At 44.7% G+C, this 17,277-nt stretch overlaps 1 protein-coding gene across 8 annotated transcripts in view; it reads left to right on the top strand.

The window, feature by feature from the left end:
* The window catches only part of LOC133381065 (E3 ubiquitin-protein ligase TRIM11-like), an 18,942-nt gene extending 1,665 nt beyond the window's left edge, over nucleotides 1-17,277 (top strand). For 5 of the 8 annotated variants that reach the window (XM_061619521.1, XM_061619520.1, XM_061619518.1 and 2 more), the window contains 7 exons: nucleotides 4,052-4,558; nucleotides 9,818-9,913; nucleotides 10,244-10,474; nucleotides 11,694-11,716; nucleotides 12,876-12,997; nucleotides 13,815-13,925; nucleotides 16,072-17,277. In XM_061619521.1, the coding sequence (XP_061475505.1) occupies nucleotides 4,154-4,558; nucleotides 9,818-9,913; nucleotides 10,244-10,474; nucleotides 11,694-11,716; nucleotides 12,876-12,997; nucleotides 13,815-13,925; nucleotides 16,072-16,583 (1,500 nt within the window). In that variant the 5' untranslated portion in view covers nucleotides 4,052-4,153 and the 3' untranslated portion in view covers nucleotides 16,584-17,277. Of the gene's footprint in view, nucleotides 1-38; nucleotides 129-4,051; nucleotides 4,559-9,817; nucleotides 9,914-10,243; nucleotides 10,475-11,693; nucleotides 11,717-12,875; nucleotides 12,998-13,814; nucleotides 13,926-16,071 lie in introns of those variants that run through there. The other 3 variants (XM_061619524.1, XM_061619525.1, XM_061619519.1) reach the window with 3 other exon arrangements.

Raw genomic sequence — 17,277 nt, 5'->3', positions numbered from 1 at the left:
TGCTTTTAGCGAACTTGGGGGCGGTTTTTAGGGTTTTTTGGTAACTCTGGGTATTGGGAGCTTGTTGTAGCCCGATTTTATTCCCGTGTACTTAAAAGTCCAGTAAATTTGAGGAGATATATTCTCAAGTAAGTGTGCCGGAAGCTTAGGACCCTTTACTTGCGTGTTGCGTGAGGAGTATAGTAGTGCGTGTTTGCTGGGCCTGCGTTTTATTTTGCAATGGCCACTTTTATTTGGCTGGTCCCTTGGCTTGTTCTGCTCTCTTGCTTGAGGGCTGCCTCTGCGTGCACGTGTGAGGTGCGCTTTGATCTGTTTGCAGCGTCGATACTATCAGTAGACTCTGGGAGTGGCTCGCTCCCTGGCTGCAGAAAGAAATTTTCCCTCTTTGCACACTTTGCTTAGCCAATTCATTGCCAGTTGGGAGCTGGTCACGCCCATCCTGCTGGGATTTTGCACTCTTTTGTCTGGATCTCATCTGCATAGTAATGCCTTTATCTGTTGCATAGCTATAGCAGCCTTTGTCCCAAAGCGCTCTCCGCTTATTGTGATATATATGCCAAAGCAGGATACTCTTTCATGCAATTGATGGAAGTGGGCTCTGGTCCGCCAAAGTTTCTGGCGCAATAAATGCGTCAGTATTTTTTTAAACCCCACAATAGAACTTTACTCTTATCGCCATAAACTAGTAATATTTCCCCTCTAGAGCTTCGGACCTCAGCCATCGCCAGCTAATAAAAATATATCAACGAGCAAAGTTGGGAAACAGCGCCCTCTGCTGCCTGACGGAGCAGACATTATCTCTGTGTTCTATGCCTGTTTATTAACTCGGAGGAAAGTCCCCCCAAAATAATTCCCAAGTGAGCATGCATAGGATTGTAGCTCATTTGCCAAGGGAGTCCCAAGGGCCGTAGCTCAATGGCAGAGTATCTGCCTTGCATGCAAAGGTCCCAGGTTCCAACCCCGGCATCTCCAGGAAAGGCTGGGAGGGACTCCTTCCTGAAACACTGGAGAGCAGCTGCCAGTTGGTGTAGACAATGCTGAGCTAGATGGACCAGTGGTCTGACTTAGGAACATAAAGGTAAAGGTGTCCCCGCACTTATAGTGCGAGTCGTTTCCGACTCTTACGGTGACGTCTTGCGACATTTACTAGGTAGATCGTATATATGGGGTGGGATTGCCAGTTCCTTCCCCGGCCTTTCTTTACCCCGCAGCATATGCCGGATACTCATTTTACCGACCACAGATGGATAGAAGGCTGAGTGGACCTCGACCCATTTTACCGGAGATTCGACTTCCTGCTTCCGTTGGAATCGAACTCCGGCCCTGAGCAGAGCTTCGGCTGCGTTACTGCCGCTTACCCTTCAGCTGCATTACCACCGCTTACCACTCTGCACCACGGAGGGTCTGTTAGGAACATAGGAAACTGCAAAAATGGGTGAATCACTCTCTGGCATATATGGTAAAAAGCAAAGCTCTCCTCGGGCATGATGGTCAAAGCAACTCAGTCCTGTGCATTTGTATTGGTTGATCCCCTAATACAGCTTTCTCTTGTCTGTCAGTATTCTAGGAAAAAAACCCGTATTGAACTTTCCTTATTTACAGGTCCTATTTACAAGTGAGTGTGTTACAAAAAGCTGTGGATGATATAGACGTTTCTGTATTAATGTAGAAAAATATGTGGGAAAGGAAGAATAAATGGGATGTGGCTTTTTTAACAATAGATCCTTTATAAATATGTGATTTGGTATTGTATATAGAGCAGATGTGGGATGGGATGGTTGGTCCAAATTTTTCAGATCCCTCCGTGGCGCTGAAGCTTTTGACACTGGTTCATCTACCCTACCACCGTTCTATATATCCTGAGGGACTGGTTATGCCCAGATGTACGTGCCTGTGATTTAAGATTGTTTGGCTCTGGTCTCTTCTGTGTGGCTGGAATGAAAGATGTTAGCGTTCCAGGCATGCAGGACAAGGCCTTTTCAGCTATGCGCCCCCCCCCCAGCTTTGGAATATCCTACCTTAAGAAGCCCACTCTGCTCCCTTCCTGATGGGGTTTCGGAGATTTCTGAAAACCATCTTGTTCTGGAGAGATTTGGGGAGGGACTGAAGGTATTGCCTGAAACTATTTTTTATCCTGCTCCCGTTTTCTGGTTTTACCTTTTTAGTCCCCTTTTAATATCACTACCCTTGAATTGTTAACTGTATTTTATGCATTTTTATCTATTTCAATGTTTTTATTGTCTTTTTATTTACTGTGTACAATTGCACTGTAAGCTGCCCTGAGTGCCCCATTGTAGGGTAGAACGGCATGATAGAAATATTTTAAATAAATATATACAACATGACAGACAGAGGTAGCCAACATGGTGCCCTCCAGATGTTGTTGGGCTGGGCTCCAGATGTTACCGCCTTGGACTCCTTTGGGAGGAAGGGCAGGATATAAATTCAATAAAATAACGACTCCTGTCATCTTTGGCTATTGGTTAAGTTGCTGGGATGATGGGAGATGGAGCCCAACAGCAATTGAGGGGCACCACTTTGGCTGTCCCTGCAGTGCAGAGTGTAATAGCAGGTGCCCACATGCATCTCCTTTCCCAGATGCCTCTCTAGGGCAGTTCATCTTCCATGGCTGCAGCGGTGGTAGGAAGGGATTAGCCTCTGGGCAGCTGGCTGTGAATAAGCAATTGAATGAGGCTTTCCTCAGAGTTTGGAAGTAATTCGTTACAAGTAACAAATTACTTGTAATTCATTACTTTTTTGAGGAACGAGTGGGTAATTCCTTTACATTTTGATTGTAATAGAACTGGGAGTAATTTTATTACTTTTGAGCTGCAATTGTAATGTTTCCAGCATTACTTTTGGCCGTTACTTGGGAAGGGGAGCAGGGAAAGTCTTCTGCTCCTCTGATTTGTGGATAAAAATCATGTGCCTCAAACTGGGCTTCTGTGCAGTGTCGCTCTTCCCTCATGCTCTGTGGGCGGGTAGGAGGCAACGAGGGAGGAGGTGGAGAGTAAGACTGGGTGGAGTGGAGAAAACAATTGTTTAAAAAAATGGATGGTGGTAGTGAAGAATTGAATGGAGGGGGAAAGGGGCCGGAGGGCAAGAACATGGATAAAGGAGGAGAAGGAGGCAGCAGCAGAATGGAGATAAAGAACTGTGGAGGTGAAAGATGACTCTGTGTGTGTGTGTGTGTGTGTGTGTGTGTGTGTTTGCACTTGGCACACAAAGAGGCCTCCACCACCCTCTCTGGCTACTGTGTTGCATTTGCAGTATTTTAACTTTTTTGCATCTCAGGGGAAAATGTTTGCTTGGGTGAGTGTCCCTTAGTTGGTGGCAGGGCAGGGTCCGGGAGGTGGTTAAGTGAGACAGATTATGCTTGCTGACTGAGGGGGGGGTGCACTTGGTTTGACATGCAAAGATCTGAGCAGTGGCCTCTGTCTCCATCCCCACCTCCCTTACCAGCGGAGAGACCACCACTGCTATCTTATGGATAAAAATGATTATTCTACTGCTTCTATATGTGTGTGTTTATTTTTAATGTTGTTTTAGGCTACTTAGATGCACAGCAGCCAAGGCCAGCACCTTGAAGGCGCTTTTTTAAAAAAGTAACTGAAATGTAATTGTAGTGATTCGTTTTTGAGAAAAAGAAATCAGTTATTTTCAGAGCAATTGTAACTGTAATTACTACTTTTTTGCCATGTAATTGCAACTGTAATTTACTTTTAAAAAGTAATCTTCCAAGCTCTGGCTTTCCTGTTACAGCGTATAGAGAGCCAGTGTGGTGTAGAGTGTTGGACTAGGATGTGGGAGACTAGGGTTCAAATCCCCTCTTAGCCATGAAACGTGCTGAGTGACTTTAGGTCGGTCACTGTCTTTCAACCTAACCTAAAATCATGAGGGGGAGAACCATGTACGTACATCACCTTGAGCTCCTTGGAGGAAACGCGAGATATGAAATGTATACTAAAATAATTTGTTTATTTAATAATAAAATAAATAATAATAAAAAATACAATGCTAACTTGAGTCTCTTGCTACTATTTTTCCCCAGGGTGGAGATACAGTCCTTTTGAACTTTCCTCCCAGTGGGGCTGCTTCTGAGTGCAAGAGAAAAGCAATTGTTCCCTTCGTGTTGCACTGTGGGAGTGACGTTATGGCTACTGAGAGCCCCCGGAAGAGGCTTCATCGTGAAGCAACTTGCCCTGTCTGCCTGGGCTACTTTGTGGATCCTGTGACTCTAGACTGTGGACACAACTTCTGCCAAACATGTGTCTCTAGATGCTGGGAGGAGCCTGGCACGGGGGCCAAGTGCCCTCACTGCCGAATGGCTGTTGGGCGGAATTTCAGATCAAACAGGTCTCTAGCAAATGTTGTCGAAATAGCTCAACAGCTAAATTCCTCAGGCGTAGAGGGGCCAAAATGCATCACACACCCGGGGGGCATGAATTACTTCTGCAAGGATCATGGAGTCTTCTTCTGTATGGTGTGCGATGCCCCTCAACAGCACAGATGTCGCAGCACTGCGGTCCCCATAGAGCAGGCTGTCCATGACTACAAGGTAAGACTGCTGCTATTGATAAGATTCAGGAATAACCAACACCACATTCTGAGAAATATTGGATGGGGTCATAACACCTGAAAGAGCAGGTTTGTAGTCTGGGGGTGCTCCTGGATCCATTTTTGTTGTTAGAGGCCCAGGTGACCTCAGTAGCTAGGAGTGCCTTGTACCAGCTTTGGTGGGTAAATTAGCTATGGGTTGTTTCTGGACTGGGATAGCCTGATCACTGTCATCTCTGTGCTGATAACCTGCAGATTGGATTACTGCAACGTGGTCTATGTGAGGGCTGCCCTTGAGATTGCTTTAGAAGCTGCTGCTGGTGCTCACTGGAGCAGGATATTGCAAACATATTACTCCACTATTGAAAGAATAGCACCGCCTGCCAATGAGCTCCTGGGCTGAGTTCAAAGTGTTGGTTTAGGTGTATGAAGCCCTATACAGCTTGAGGCCAGGGTACTGAACGATCATCTCAGTCCTTGTATGTACCCAATCAATTACTGTGCTATGCAAGGGAGAGCCTCCTGCAGATACAATCTCATCAGGAGGTCTGTTGCACACAGTATAGAAATTGGGCTTTAGTGTGGTGGCACCTACTCTTTGGATCCCCTCCCTCTTAAATAATAGGCAGGCACTGTCTCTTTTGTCTTTTTGGCACCTACTGAAGACATTCCTCTTCTAACAAGCCTTTTAAGTAGAGACTTTCCTACTCTGCTTCAGTATTTATTTATTTTATTTATATCCCGCCCTTCCTCCCAGCAGAAGCCCAGGGCGGCAAACTAAAATGCTAAAAACACTTTAAAACATCATGAAAATAGACCTTAAAATACATTAAAAACAAAACAACTTTGAAAACATTTTTTAAAAAGCTTTAAAAACATCTTTAAAAAAGGGTTAAAAACATTGTTAAAAAAAATTAAAAACATTTCTAACGCAGACTGGGATAAGTTTCAACTTAAAAGGCTTGTTGAAAGAGGAAAGTCTTCAAAAGGCGCCCAAAAGATAACAGAGATGGCGCCTGCCTAATTTTTAAGGGGAGGGAGTTCCAAAGGGTAGGTGCCACCACACTAAAGGTCCATTTCCTATGTTGTGCAGAACGGACCTCCTGATAAGATGGTATCTGCAGGAGGCCCTCACCTGCAGAGCGCAGTGATTGACTGGGTATGTAAAGGGTAAGATGGTCTTTCAGGTATCCTGGTCCTGAGCTGTATAGGGCTTTGTATACCGAAGCTAGAACCTTGAACTTGGCCCAGTAGCAAATGGGCAGCCAGTGCAATTCTTTCAGCAGCGAGGTGACATGTTGGCGATACCCTGCAACAGTGAGCAGTCTTGCCACTGCATTTTGCACCAGCTGCAACCTCAAGGGCAGCCCCACATAGAGCACATTACAGTAATCCAACCTGCAGGTTACCAGTGCATGGACAAGAGTGGTCAGGCTATCCCGGTCCAGAAAAGGCCACAGCTGTCTTACCAGCAGAAGCTGGTAAAAGGCACTCCTAGCCACAGAGGTCACCTGGGCCTCTAGTGACAAAGATGGATCCAGGAGCACCCCCAGGCTACAAACCTGCTCTTTCAGAGGGAGTACAACCCCATCCAAAGCAGGCAACTGACCAATTATCCAAACTCGGGAACCCCAACCCACAGTGCCTCTGTCTTGCTAGGATTTAGACTCAGTTTATTGGCCCTCATCCAGCCCACCACCAAGTCCAGGCAGCGGTCCAGGGCTTGCACGGCCTCTCCCGATTCAGATGTTACAGAGAAATAGAAATCAAGTAAGAATAATGGTCACACTCCCCCTGTCCTTCTCCCAATAAAGGTCATCCATCAGGGCGACCAAGGCCGATTCAGTCCCATAACCAGGCCTGAACCCAGACTGGGATGGGTCAAGATAATCTGTTTCATCCAAGAGTACTTGCAGCTGCTGCGCCACAACTCTCTCAATCACCTTCCCTAAGAAGGGGGTATTTGCAACCGGTCGGTAGTTGTCACAAACCATGGGTCCAGGGTGAGCTTTTTCAGGAGTGGTCGGACCACTGCCTCTTTCAGGGTGGCTGGAACCACTCCCTCCTTCAGTGATGCATTGACCACACCCTGGATCCACTCGGTCAACCCCCCTTGGCAAGCTTTAATAAGCCAAGAAGGGCAAGGGTTGAGAGGACACATTGCTGGCCGCATCATCGCAATGTGCAAGCCGGGTTCCACAGTGCCGGAGAGGGTGCTTGGGGGCAACTGTGTCAAGAGCCCGATGTGCCTTGCTGTTCCACAGCATGACAAGGGCTTCAACAGGGTCACCTGCTCTGTCTACTGGGAACTCCCCCAGGGCATTCAGGAATCCAGTGGACCATCTTAATCTGTCCACCAACCCTGCAGGGAAGGATCGGAGCCATAAGTCTAAACTTCACCAGGAAGTGATCTGACCATGACAATGGGGTGACATCCACCCCCCCCCTATCTCCAGACCACCCCTTCCTCCATCTGGAGCAAAAACCAAGTCGAGGGTGTGCCCTGCCCTATGTGTTGGGCCAGTAACAAGTTGAGACAGCCCCATGGTAGTCATGGAGGCCTTGAAGTCCCGAGCCGGAACACTAGAGGCAGCCTCAGCATGGACACTGAAATCACCCAGCACTATCGTTCTGGGCTCCTCCAACACCACAGCTGAGATGGCCTCCGCCAGCTTGGTCAGAGAAGCTGCCGGGCAGCAGGGTGGGTGAAACACCAGCAGCAACCCTAGTTTACTGTCTCCTCAGCCAGACACCAGGTGCAGGCCCTCACAGCCAGCTCCAAGACAGAGTGGTTTCCTGGTAACAGAGATGGAAGTTCTGTAGACCACAGCAACTCCCCCTCCCCTATAGCCTATGCTGGTGTTGCACCAAGTATCCAGGTGGGCAAAGCTGGGTCAGATCAACTCCTCCAAGCTCACCCATCCAGGTCTTGGTAATGCTCACCAAATTCGCACCTTCATCCATAATCAAATCATAGATGAGAGTGGTCTTATTGTGTACCAATCTGGCGTTAAACAACACTACACACAGGCCAGTGGGCACAGCAGATGAGCAACAAGGAACCCATCCATGAGAGGAGTGGCAGCAAGGTACAAGGCACAGATAGCCTTGACCTCGTCTTCTATGGTAATTCACCACATCCCCATGACTATATTTCCCTCTACCTGTGATCACTGAAATTGGGGCGGCATCACCAATGTTCCTTGGAATTGTTTTCAGGATGTTTTGTTGCTTCAAAGGACAGCAATGGTAAACCACCTCTGAATACCGCTTACCAGGAAAACACTATTCATAGGGTCGCCAAAAGTTGGAATGAAAGCAGTCCATTTCATTTTTTTATTGCTAGTTGTTTGCTGCCCAGGGTTCCTTTGTGAGGAAGGGTGGGATAGAAATGTAATTCACTAATAGACAAAATCCCCGTATTGTTTAAAAATGTACCTATAGCCCACAGATATTTCTATTGAACTTTACAAAGCAGGGAAATTGGGCAGCTATAGTGAATGCACCAGGGGAGCAGGAGACCTGACCTCCTCTCTGAGATACTGTACTGCCCTACAGATTTGTAAAAATGCAAACACAATGTAGGTTCGTCTTTCACAGTCCAATCCACTTGCTGTGTAGCTTGGAGAATTCTCTAGGAATAGGGGCTGACTGTTAAGCCCCTCTGGCCACTGGAGCTCTGTCAGGGGAATAGGAGTCTTCTAACAACTCACAGCACCCTTCACAAACTACACTTCCCAGGATTCTTTGAGGAATCCATGACTGTTTAAAGTGGAAAAAAATGTCTGGCATGAGTGTGGCCACCTGATGAGCCAAGCCAAACAGTCTGGCTTTTCAAACACTGAGAGTTGGGTCTTGCTGACCATGCCTACGCTATCACAGACTTCAGTGTTAAATTTCTTAAACTAATTAAAAATCAGTCAGGCATTTTTTAAACTATGAAACTGCAGAAGATGACTGTCAGCGTATGGGACAAGGTCAGTAATAGGATGACAGGTACTGTGTGAACATGGCTGATTTTTAGTTAAGAAACCACTGAGAAAAAAGTCCACAGGAGTCTGGATTTCCTCTTTCTCTTTTTACACTGAATTCTTGATTCTCTCTGAGTGTTTTGTGTATCGCCATGAAAATGTAGAGGGTTGTTAAGCAAGCATTTCTGAGTTTAGGACTGTACATTTTGTAAGATTTTGTTTTGAAATGAGCTTATGGGAAGCAGCAGAATGGCATGGGGGCATTTTCAATTTAACATAGCGGAATGTGAAAAATCCATGCTGGCTATAGTATACAGCCAGAGTTCAAGGCTGTTGAGAATCCAGCCTCTCCTTTTTGGAAGCCTTTATACCTCATCTCAGGTGTGAGAGATGGCTTTGCTTATGTAGTTGGAAATATACCTGCTCCCATCACAAAAGTGTCTGTGTTGTAAGGTCATCTTCAGAGGCTTTCCTCCACCATTTGAAGTACAGCATGTGGCCACCAAACAGAGAGAGAGGCTTCTCAGTGGTGGTTACTGTCCACTCACTTCCCTCACCAGGGCTACTTGTCTAGTGCTGGCATTGTTATCTGTGATCTTTCTGTGACTTGTACTTGGTAAACAAAACTACAGCATTTATTTTTTACTTGTAGCATAAATATTTCAGTTTTTCATAATGCTACTGAAACCTTTGATTAGGGAAGTCAATTAATAAAACCTACCCAATGTGGTTTAAAGAGAGCCAGTGTGATGTAGCGGTTAAGGTGTTGGACTACGACCTGGGAGACCTGGGTTTGAAACCCCACACAGCCATGAAGCTCTCTGGGTGACCTTGGGCCAGTCACTGCCTGTCAGCCTCAGAGGGAGGCAATGGTAAACCCCCTCTGAGTAACTTACCATGAAAACCCTTAGGGTCGCCATAAGTCGGGATCAACTTGAAGGCAGTATATTTTTTCAATGTGGTTTAAATACATTTAAACAAAGTCAGGATATTTTTTATTTTGAGGGGGATGAATTATTGGAATACTTGTAAATATATTAAGACATGGCAACTCAGTGGCATAGGCCTGACTTGGTGTTTAAAGGTAAATTAAAAATGAAGACGCTACACGCTGTTAGTGCATTTATGCTGTGCATTTATGTTTTATTTATACTGTGCTATCGTGTGTGTGTTTGTGTGCATTGTTGGGCAGAACACTTGGGAGACCTCTTCTTATAGTCACTTATATAGTCACTGCCACAAGGACAGGAGGAAGCTTACCACAATTTGAACTTCTGCTCTTTTGCCAGGGTCAGATCTTTAGCTGCCTAGGAATTCTGAGGAAGGAGAGGGGAACCATTTTGGAATATATAGCAGACTTGGAAGAGAAAAGCCAATATGAACTTGTGAGTATTGTTGAGAACTGAGCAAGCAATAGAATCAATGTGTGAAAAGCTGAATTTAGAAAATACAGTACGTCCAAAGCCACTAGACAGGCCAGCTCCTGAGGGCTTTATTTGCTTTCCCTTAGAAATGATAAGGACCTCTCACAGAACATGCGGTTACATTTTAACTATGGACACTTGTATGTCTCTAGGAAATTCCCTGCAGAGTGTTGGTGTAATCCCTCTGAAGTAAGAAGTGCTCTTCCTATATTAAATTCTGTCTACGTCTTGATGCTGCAAAGACTGATGATGTTTGCCTGCTTTTCTCCTCTTTCAATCTTCTCGACGCAGGAGCAAATACAAACAGAGAAGGAAATAACAGTGTTTGAGTTCAGACGACTATACCGGTTTCTGAAGAGAAAAGAGAAATTTCTGGTGGGCGAGATGGTAAGCGAGGAGAGAAATATTGTGAGAATAAAGGAGCGCCAGCTGTCCCGTTTCTCTGAGAAATTACTCTGTCTGGGAGGTTTCATCCAGGATATGGAAGAACTGTGTCAGAAGCCAGAAATCGAATTCCTGCAGGTAGTACAGGCCACTTCTCCACTGGGAAGTCTAACTCCATACCTTTCTCTTTCTCCATCTGTACAAGATATGAAGGGGCTCGGTTTTGTGATTGTGATAAGTAAGGTTTGTTAAATGCAGCATCCAAGATGAATGCTTTCATTCACCTCATTGTGGATCACTCTGAACTAGATATTTCTATGACCAATGATGGAATCTGTTTTCAGTGTTTTGCCTCTCTGGCTCCTAGTACCTCCCAATTGGAGATTTTTTGCCATTATATCCTTGTGGTTCCTGAAGGCATCTACATGCCTGGTGGGCTCCTGCTGGGATGAAGGGCGGGATATAAATCAAATAATAAATAAATAAATAATAGTGTAGGAAACAGGAGAATAGACCTTAAATCTTCAGCTGTTGTGTTGTGTGCTATTGTTGTTTTAAATTTATTGCCTGCCTTTCACCCAAAGGTCCCAACAGTTTTAAAAAACATTGTTAAAAACAATCTGAAATCACGTCTTGGGTGTCAAAGGCCAGGGTAAATGTGTGTCTTCAGCATTTGTTGAAAACTGTACAAAGAAGTTGCCAGACACACCTCTGTGGAGAGGGGGTTCCACAACTTAGGGACTGCCACAGAGAATCCCCTCTCCCAAAACTACCAAAAGCCCCCCCTTGGCTGATCTCAACACCCAAGAGGGTTTGTAGGGAAGGAGGTTGTGTTTCAAATATTTGCAACCTAAGTTGTTTAGGGTTTTAAACACTAAAGTGAGCACCTTAAATTGAGCCAAGAAACAAACTGGCAATTAGTGCAGCTGTTTTAAAACAGGGATTATATAAAGGGAACCCCAGCTGGTACTCTGGCTGCTGCAGTTTGGACCAATTGAAGTTTCTGAGTCGTCTTCAAGGGCCGCCCCACGTAAAGCACATCGCAATAATCTAATAAGACTTTTGAAAATGTTTTAAATATGTTTTTACTGTGTGTGTGTGTGTGTGTGTGTGTATATATATATATATATATATATATATATAAAAAATTATATATAATATATATAACAATCAGTCTGATCCAGCAGGGTTGATATACTCTTTCGGGTCTAGAGGCCATTGTTCTTGGTTTTCCTCTAAAGCTTACTTTCTGATGTTATACTTTGGCTCCCTGTCAAAGGCAGTAGTCATCAGCCTGCAGAGTCTGGAGGGGTCTTTATAGTATTGAAAATATCTTCTTTCTCTCTCCTTCCTATAGGATGTTCAAAGAGTCTTGCAGAGGTAAGTGGATCCCACTCATTTCTTATTTACATGCTGTATTTTTCTGCTTGTCTTTGTACTCCTATATTTCTTATTTCTGTTCCTTCTGTTTCTCCCTGGTTATCTAGTTGGTGTTTTTTGTTTGAAACCTAGGACAGGATTTCTAGTTCCCTGCCTAAATCTATCCTTTCCTCCCTCTTTTGAATATTTCTGATGGCCTCCTTTCTCCCTCTGCACATTATCCTGGTGTTTTCAATCCATCTTCCTCTCTTTCTGTTCTTGTTAATTGAAGCTCCAAGGGTGTTTGGATGCAACAGATTTAGGTTCCATGCTGGCTTTCAGCTTGGTCTTGGCACTGAAGCTGCCTTGGATGATCTGTGCAAGAGATGGGGCAGAAATGGGGATGTAAGCCTTGTTTTAGCCTCTACGTATCACTTTATTGTTCTTGGGTTCAAATTGGACATCAGGAGGAGTGTATGGTTTTTACCAAGAGTAAACCACCACCCCATGTCTCCTCTCCTCATCTCCCTGGAAAAAACAACAGAATGAGTGTGATCTCATAATTTAATGTAAGTTGCTTTTGGTCACTTTGGTGAGAAAAGCAGCAAATATAGTAATATTATACAAAAATAATAACTGACATTTTCATTTCCTCCTCCAATTGGCAGCAAATGGGCTGAGGAAACTCTGAGCATGCTTATGTCACATTATGTATCTTCTTTCATTCGATATTCCTGAGGAGATGCAAGGTTGTTGCTTATGAAGGTTGTCTCTTCATAACATTTAGGGTTGTACCCAGTGTAGCGCTAAGTAAGCATCCCGTCAGCTTAAGATTTCTGCTTGTACAACAGGACATTCTTCCCTTCGGTGCCCCCTAAACCTGTTCTAGCGGTTCTCCAGCCCTCCAGAGCAAATTTAGGGAGGGTGGGGGTGGGGGATTCCCATTGTACAAGCTGAAACCCTTACTCTGACAGGACAAGATAGTTGAATCCCGCTCTGAGTCTGGTCCTCAGATGCCTGCCTTTCTCTTCTTAGGAACCATAGTGAGAAGTCTCCTCCCCAAAGCTCCCTCACCCTTTCTTTTGGTTGTCTGTCATTTCATTGCTCCCTGTTCCTTTCTTTTGCTCCCTCAGGAATTCTGAATTGGGTCGATAGAGGGATAACATTGATTTCTTCCCAGGTATGAGAAGAAGAAGAAACCATTTGAGTACCCAGTCTCTTTGGATTACTTGTTGAAATGGAGGATTCAGGAATTTTGTGACAGAAATTTCTTTCTGGAGGGTGTCCTACAAGAGTTCAAAGGTATGAAAGTGGGGTGGGGGAGGGGAGGGGAAGTGCATCCCAAAGCAGCCAACCCTCTGCTGGCCACTTTGACAGGGGGATGGGAATGCCCACCTGTCAATTACCGGACACCATATGACATTGTTTGATTTTAATCTTCAGGCTGCCGCAGGTCCAGCTTAAATGTTACAATGTCCCTGCTCAGGGTCCCAGCTAGCCATGCCCTCCTCCCTGGGTGCTACAGGACTTAAGCCTTACAATTGACCTCTAAGTCTCACACTCATGTTCCCCTCTCCACCATCACCTTGAGGCCAAAACCATCCAAACTGCTTTTTGGCAGACTGGAAGAGTGCAGCTTACATAGGTACGACAGACCACAGACTTGGGGGGATGATGTGGAGACCCCAAAATTTGGGTATGCAGAAGATTCAGGAGCAGGACACAACTTGGGAACCCACAAACAGTCCATGTGGGTGCCCAACATTTAATTCTAAGGAGATAAAGCAGGACATTCCATTCCACATACACTCCTTAGTTTTACTTTTCCGACCAATACTCAGAGTGTTCTGTGGCTTATTGGAGTATGCGCACTTGCCCTTGTTTTAACAAAATGCATAAAATAGTACTTTTCCAAAGCCTGAGGTTCCCTTGAGCATACTGAACCCTCCTCCTTCATTCTCATGGCCCTATTTTGCTTCAAGGCCTGTCAGCACTCAGTTATCCCCCAGAGGTAGTGATGAATTGGTTTGTGGGTTTTGTTTTTGCTACAAGTACAAAAATATGGTGCTTTATCTTTGTTCTCTGTTTGTTCCCTCTCTCTCCCCCCACCCCGCCTCAGATGGTCTAGCTGGACTTCATGCAGCAGACAGAGGTAATTTGGGGGATCGATGGAGGAATAAATTTACAGAAGGGATCAAAGCAAAGACTTTTGCAGAAAGTTCTTTCCGTTGTGAGTTTTTGGTGATTGTCAACGTTTGCCCTGGGCTCTTTGGCACCTTAAAAACAGGTTAACTACAAGTTGTGGGGAAAACTGAATGAGGAAGCGGTTCCGTGCCTGTCCATATATTCTTTCAGTGGTTTTAAACATGACCTTTTGAAGTGCCCTGCTGGATGAGGTCAAGTACAGTTCATCTACTTCAGTTTAAATATCCCTCTATTTATTTGTTCCAATTTTTTTAAAAAACAAAATTCCTCGCAGGGGAATTGCTCCAGATTTCTGATCCTTTTGGTTGCCCTTTCCCCCGCTATATGCTAATGCTTTTTGAGGTGGGGTGAGCAGAATGGAATGCAGTATTCTATGTGTGGTCGCACCATAGATTTGCAGAACAGCATTATAAAATCAGCAGTTTCATTTTCTATCCCTTTTCCTAAGGACCCCTAACAAGGAACTCGCTACTTTCTCCTTTTGCTCATTCTGCATGCCTGTACACAAGAAGAGGTGGCAAGGAGAAGGCAAAACTAGTATGTCCATCATAGGATGATGATGGTCATAGTAGTCATAAGACAAAAGAACAAAAGGTTGTGAAGATGGCTGGGCAACTTGTGCTCTTTCTGGCAACATCATACATTTATTCCACTGTAAAGTCATGGCTTCCCCCCAAAAATCCTGGGAAGGGTAATTTGTGACAGGTGCTGAGGGCTGTTAGGAGCCTCTTATTCCTTTCATAGAGCTGCAATTCCCAGAGTTCCCTGGGAAGAGGGATTGATTGTTAAACCACTCTGGGAATTGTAGCTCTGTGAGGGGAACAACTCTCAGCACCTGTCACTAATTACTGTTCCCAGAATTCTTTGGGGGACATCATGACTGTTTAAAATGGAATAAATTGTTTTAATGGGTGCACCTATGCATGGACGCAAAAACACCATTAAAAAAATCTGGTAGAATTAAGAGATGTCCGTGGTGGTAACCCTGCCTTAGACATTTCAGTTGACAATTGTATAGTTTCGCCTTAATTCCCACGCATTTAGACTGAGAACATTTGTTGCTGAGAATTGCAAGAGGGGAGAGTGTTGTTGCGCTCAGGTCCTGTTTGTGGGCTTCCCAAAACAGGCATCTGGTTGGCCACTGTGAGAACAAGAGGCTGGATAGGATGGGCCACAGGCCTAACCCAGCAGGGCTTTTCATGTTCTTATGACAGCACAGCAGGCATTAGCATGGACATTTCCTTGCATGGAAGGAAAGGGGAGAATCAAACTAGATGTGATAGGGCAGGACACCTTTGTTCACATCTCTTGTGTAAAAAGTGGGATGGTGTTCAACAACCAAAGGTGTGGTTGGAGATGAGAGCACTTACCTTTGTTTTGCTGTACTCCATTGCTACAAGTGTCATGCCTTGTCCAAGAGAGGTTTGGGTAAAAAGTTTACCTCAGACTCATGGAAGGAGGAGAGTCTTTGTAAAAGCATTTGCAAATAACTATTGAAGAACAAACATGTTATCTTAGTAACCAATAATATTCATAACTCATAAAAAGTAACTATAAATCCTGAGAATTTGAAATCTATCTATTCTCTTTCCATACTCCCTTCCCTCAAAGTCTTGATTTCGTCTCTCCTAACTGCCTCTCACTTGTTCTTACCTCTAATGGCTTTGGAATGCTGTCAATCACAAAGCACCTCCTCACCAACTTTCTAGAAGGACTGGAACATAATGCCAACACCTTTCTCCTCACCTCGGTTCACTTCCAGCATCAGGGCTGGGCTGAGAGAAAAGTGGCTGAAGTGAGATGCTTAATTTCTTTCCCCCATGTGCCCATTTCTTGTAAAACGTGTTCTGCTCCCCAGGGACATGCACATGAATAAATAAAAGTGGCTGCCTCCATCATATCTAGTTTGGTCCTGTGGCAACATGATTCAATGTGGAAGTAAAAAATGGCCAGTTCACACAGATTAGTGCCAAACCATGCTTAAGTTTGACTTTAGATATGGCCTGAGGATTGGGTAGTGGTTTCCTTACAGCATTCTTGGTATGTGGAAGAGCACAGGTCTACCATTTTATATATGTAAAAAAGGCAAACGGGTGTACATATGCCGTAAGTGGAAAGTGTGACTTCCCAACTAATTCTGCTCTTTCTTTCTCCTCCCCCACAAAAAACAGCAATTATAACTCTGGATCCAAAGACAGCTAGTCCCCAACTTACTGTGTCTACGGACTGTAAAAGCGTGAGACATGGAGGCAAAGATCAAGATCTGCCCAATAATCCTGAGAGAATTTGCTGTGACTGGCCTTTTGTGATGGGGCGTGAGGAATTTGAACACGGCAGACATATCTGGGATGTCCTCTTGGGAAGTGAAGGAGACTGGGCTGTGGGAGTCGCCCTGCAGAATAATTCCTTGATTCCTTTCAGAGATGAAATATGGGAAATTGGAAAGGGGGAAGGGGGATATTGGGTCTCCTGCCACATAGATTTTCAGGATCGTCCTCTTTCTCTCAGCGGGGAGCTCAATAGGATCCGAGTGTCTCTTAACTGTGATGGGGGGAGGCTAGCATTTTTTAATGCCGATTCAGGAGCTGAGCTGTTCGCATTCAAAGATGTCCAATTCTTGGGAGCAACCATCTTCCCCTTCTTTCGAGTGTCTGAAAAGGGATACCTCACGCTCTCTCCCTAAGGGTCTGATCTCACAGGCCCTGCGGTCATTGCTCTCCATACTAAAATAATTGATGAAAACCAAATATTTTTCTGATCAAGAGCACCTCTGAAAGCTCTACAAAGGCCCAGACCAATTTCTAGTCACAGTTTCCAAAGCTAACTAACTAAAGATGGAGAGTTTCCCCCTCCTCTCCTTTCCCAGATTCCCCCCGCTGCTTATGTCTTTAAAAGGCAGTAATAACCCTACCCAAAAATAATATCATATTTCTTCTAAGCCCTGGCAGAACTCTTATTAGATGCCGTACTGGCAACCACGGCTGTAATATTCAGGACTCCCAATCCTGCTCACAGCCCACAGAGGTAAAAGCCCACAGTTTAATAGGGTTTAGTAAATGTGTTTTGAATTTTCAGCCTCTGTTCCTCTTACTTTATATCTCATCCTTCCCTCCAGGAGCTCTGGAGTTGTACATGATTCTCCCCCACCCAATTCTATCCTTGCAACTCTATGAGGGAGGATAACCGAGAGAGAGGGTTACTGGCCTAGGATTAATTTCACTTTGCCATTTGGGAGTGAATTTTCTGTCAGGATTTCTCTTTTTAATTGTGCTCTGGAGACAAATGTGATAGTTATATCTTTTGCACTGACAATGTCCCCCTCCATTTTTCTAGATATGTATATCCATATTGTGGCCTAATAAATTAGTCTTTTAAGA

Source organism: Rhineura floridana, chromosome 3 (genome assembly GCF_030035675.1).
Source record: "Rhineura floridana isolate rRhiFlo1 chromosome 3, rRhiFlo1.hap2, whole genome shotgun sequence".
Lineage (NCBI taxonomy): Eukaryota > Metazoa > Chordata > Lepidosauria > Squamata > Rhineuridae > Rhineura > Rhineura floridana.
The sequence above is the reverse complement of the archived record's forward strand: the minus strand, read 5'-3'. Positions and strand labels throughout refer to the sequence as shown.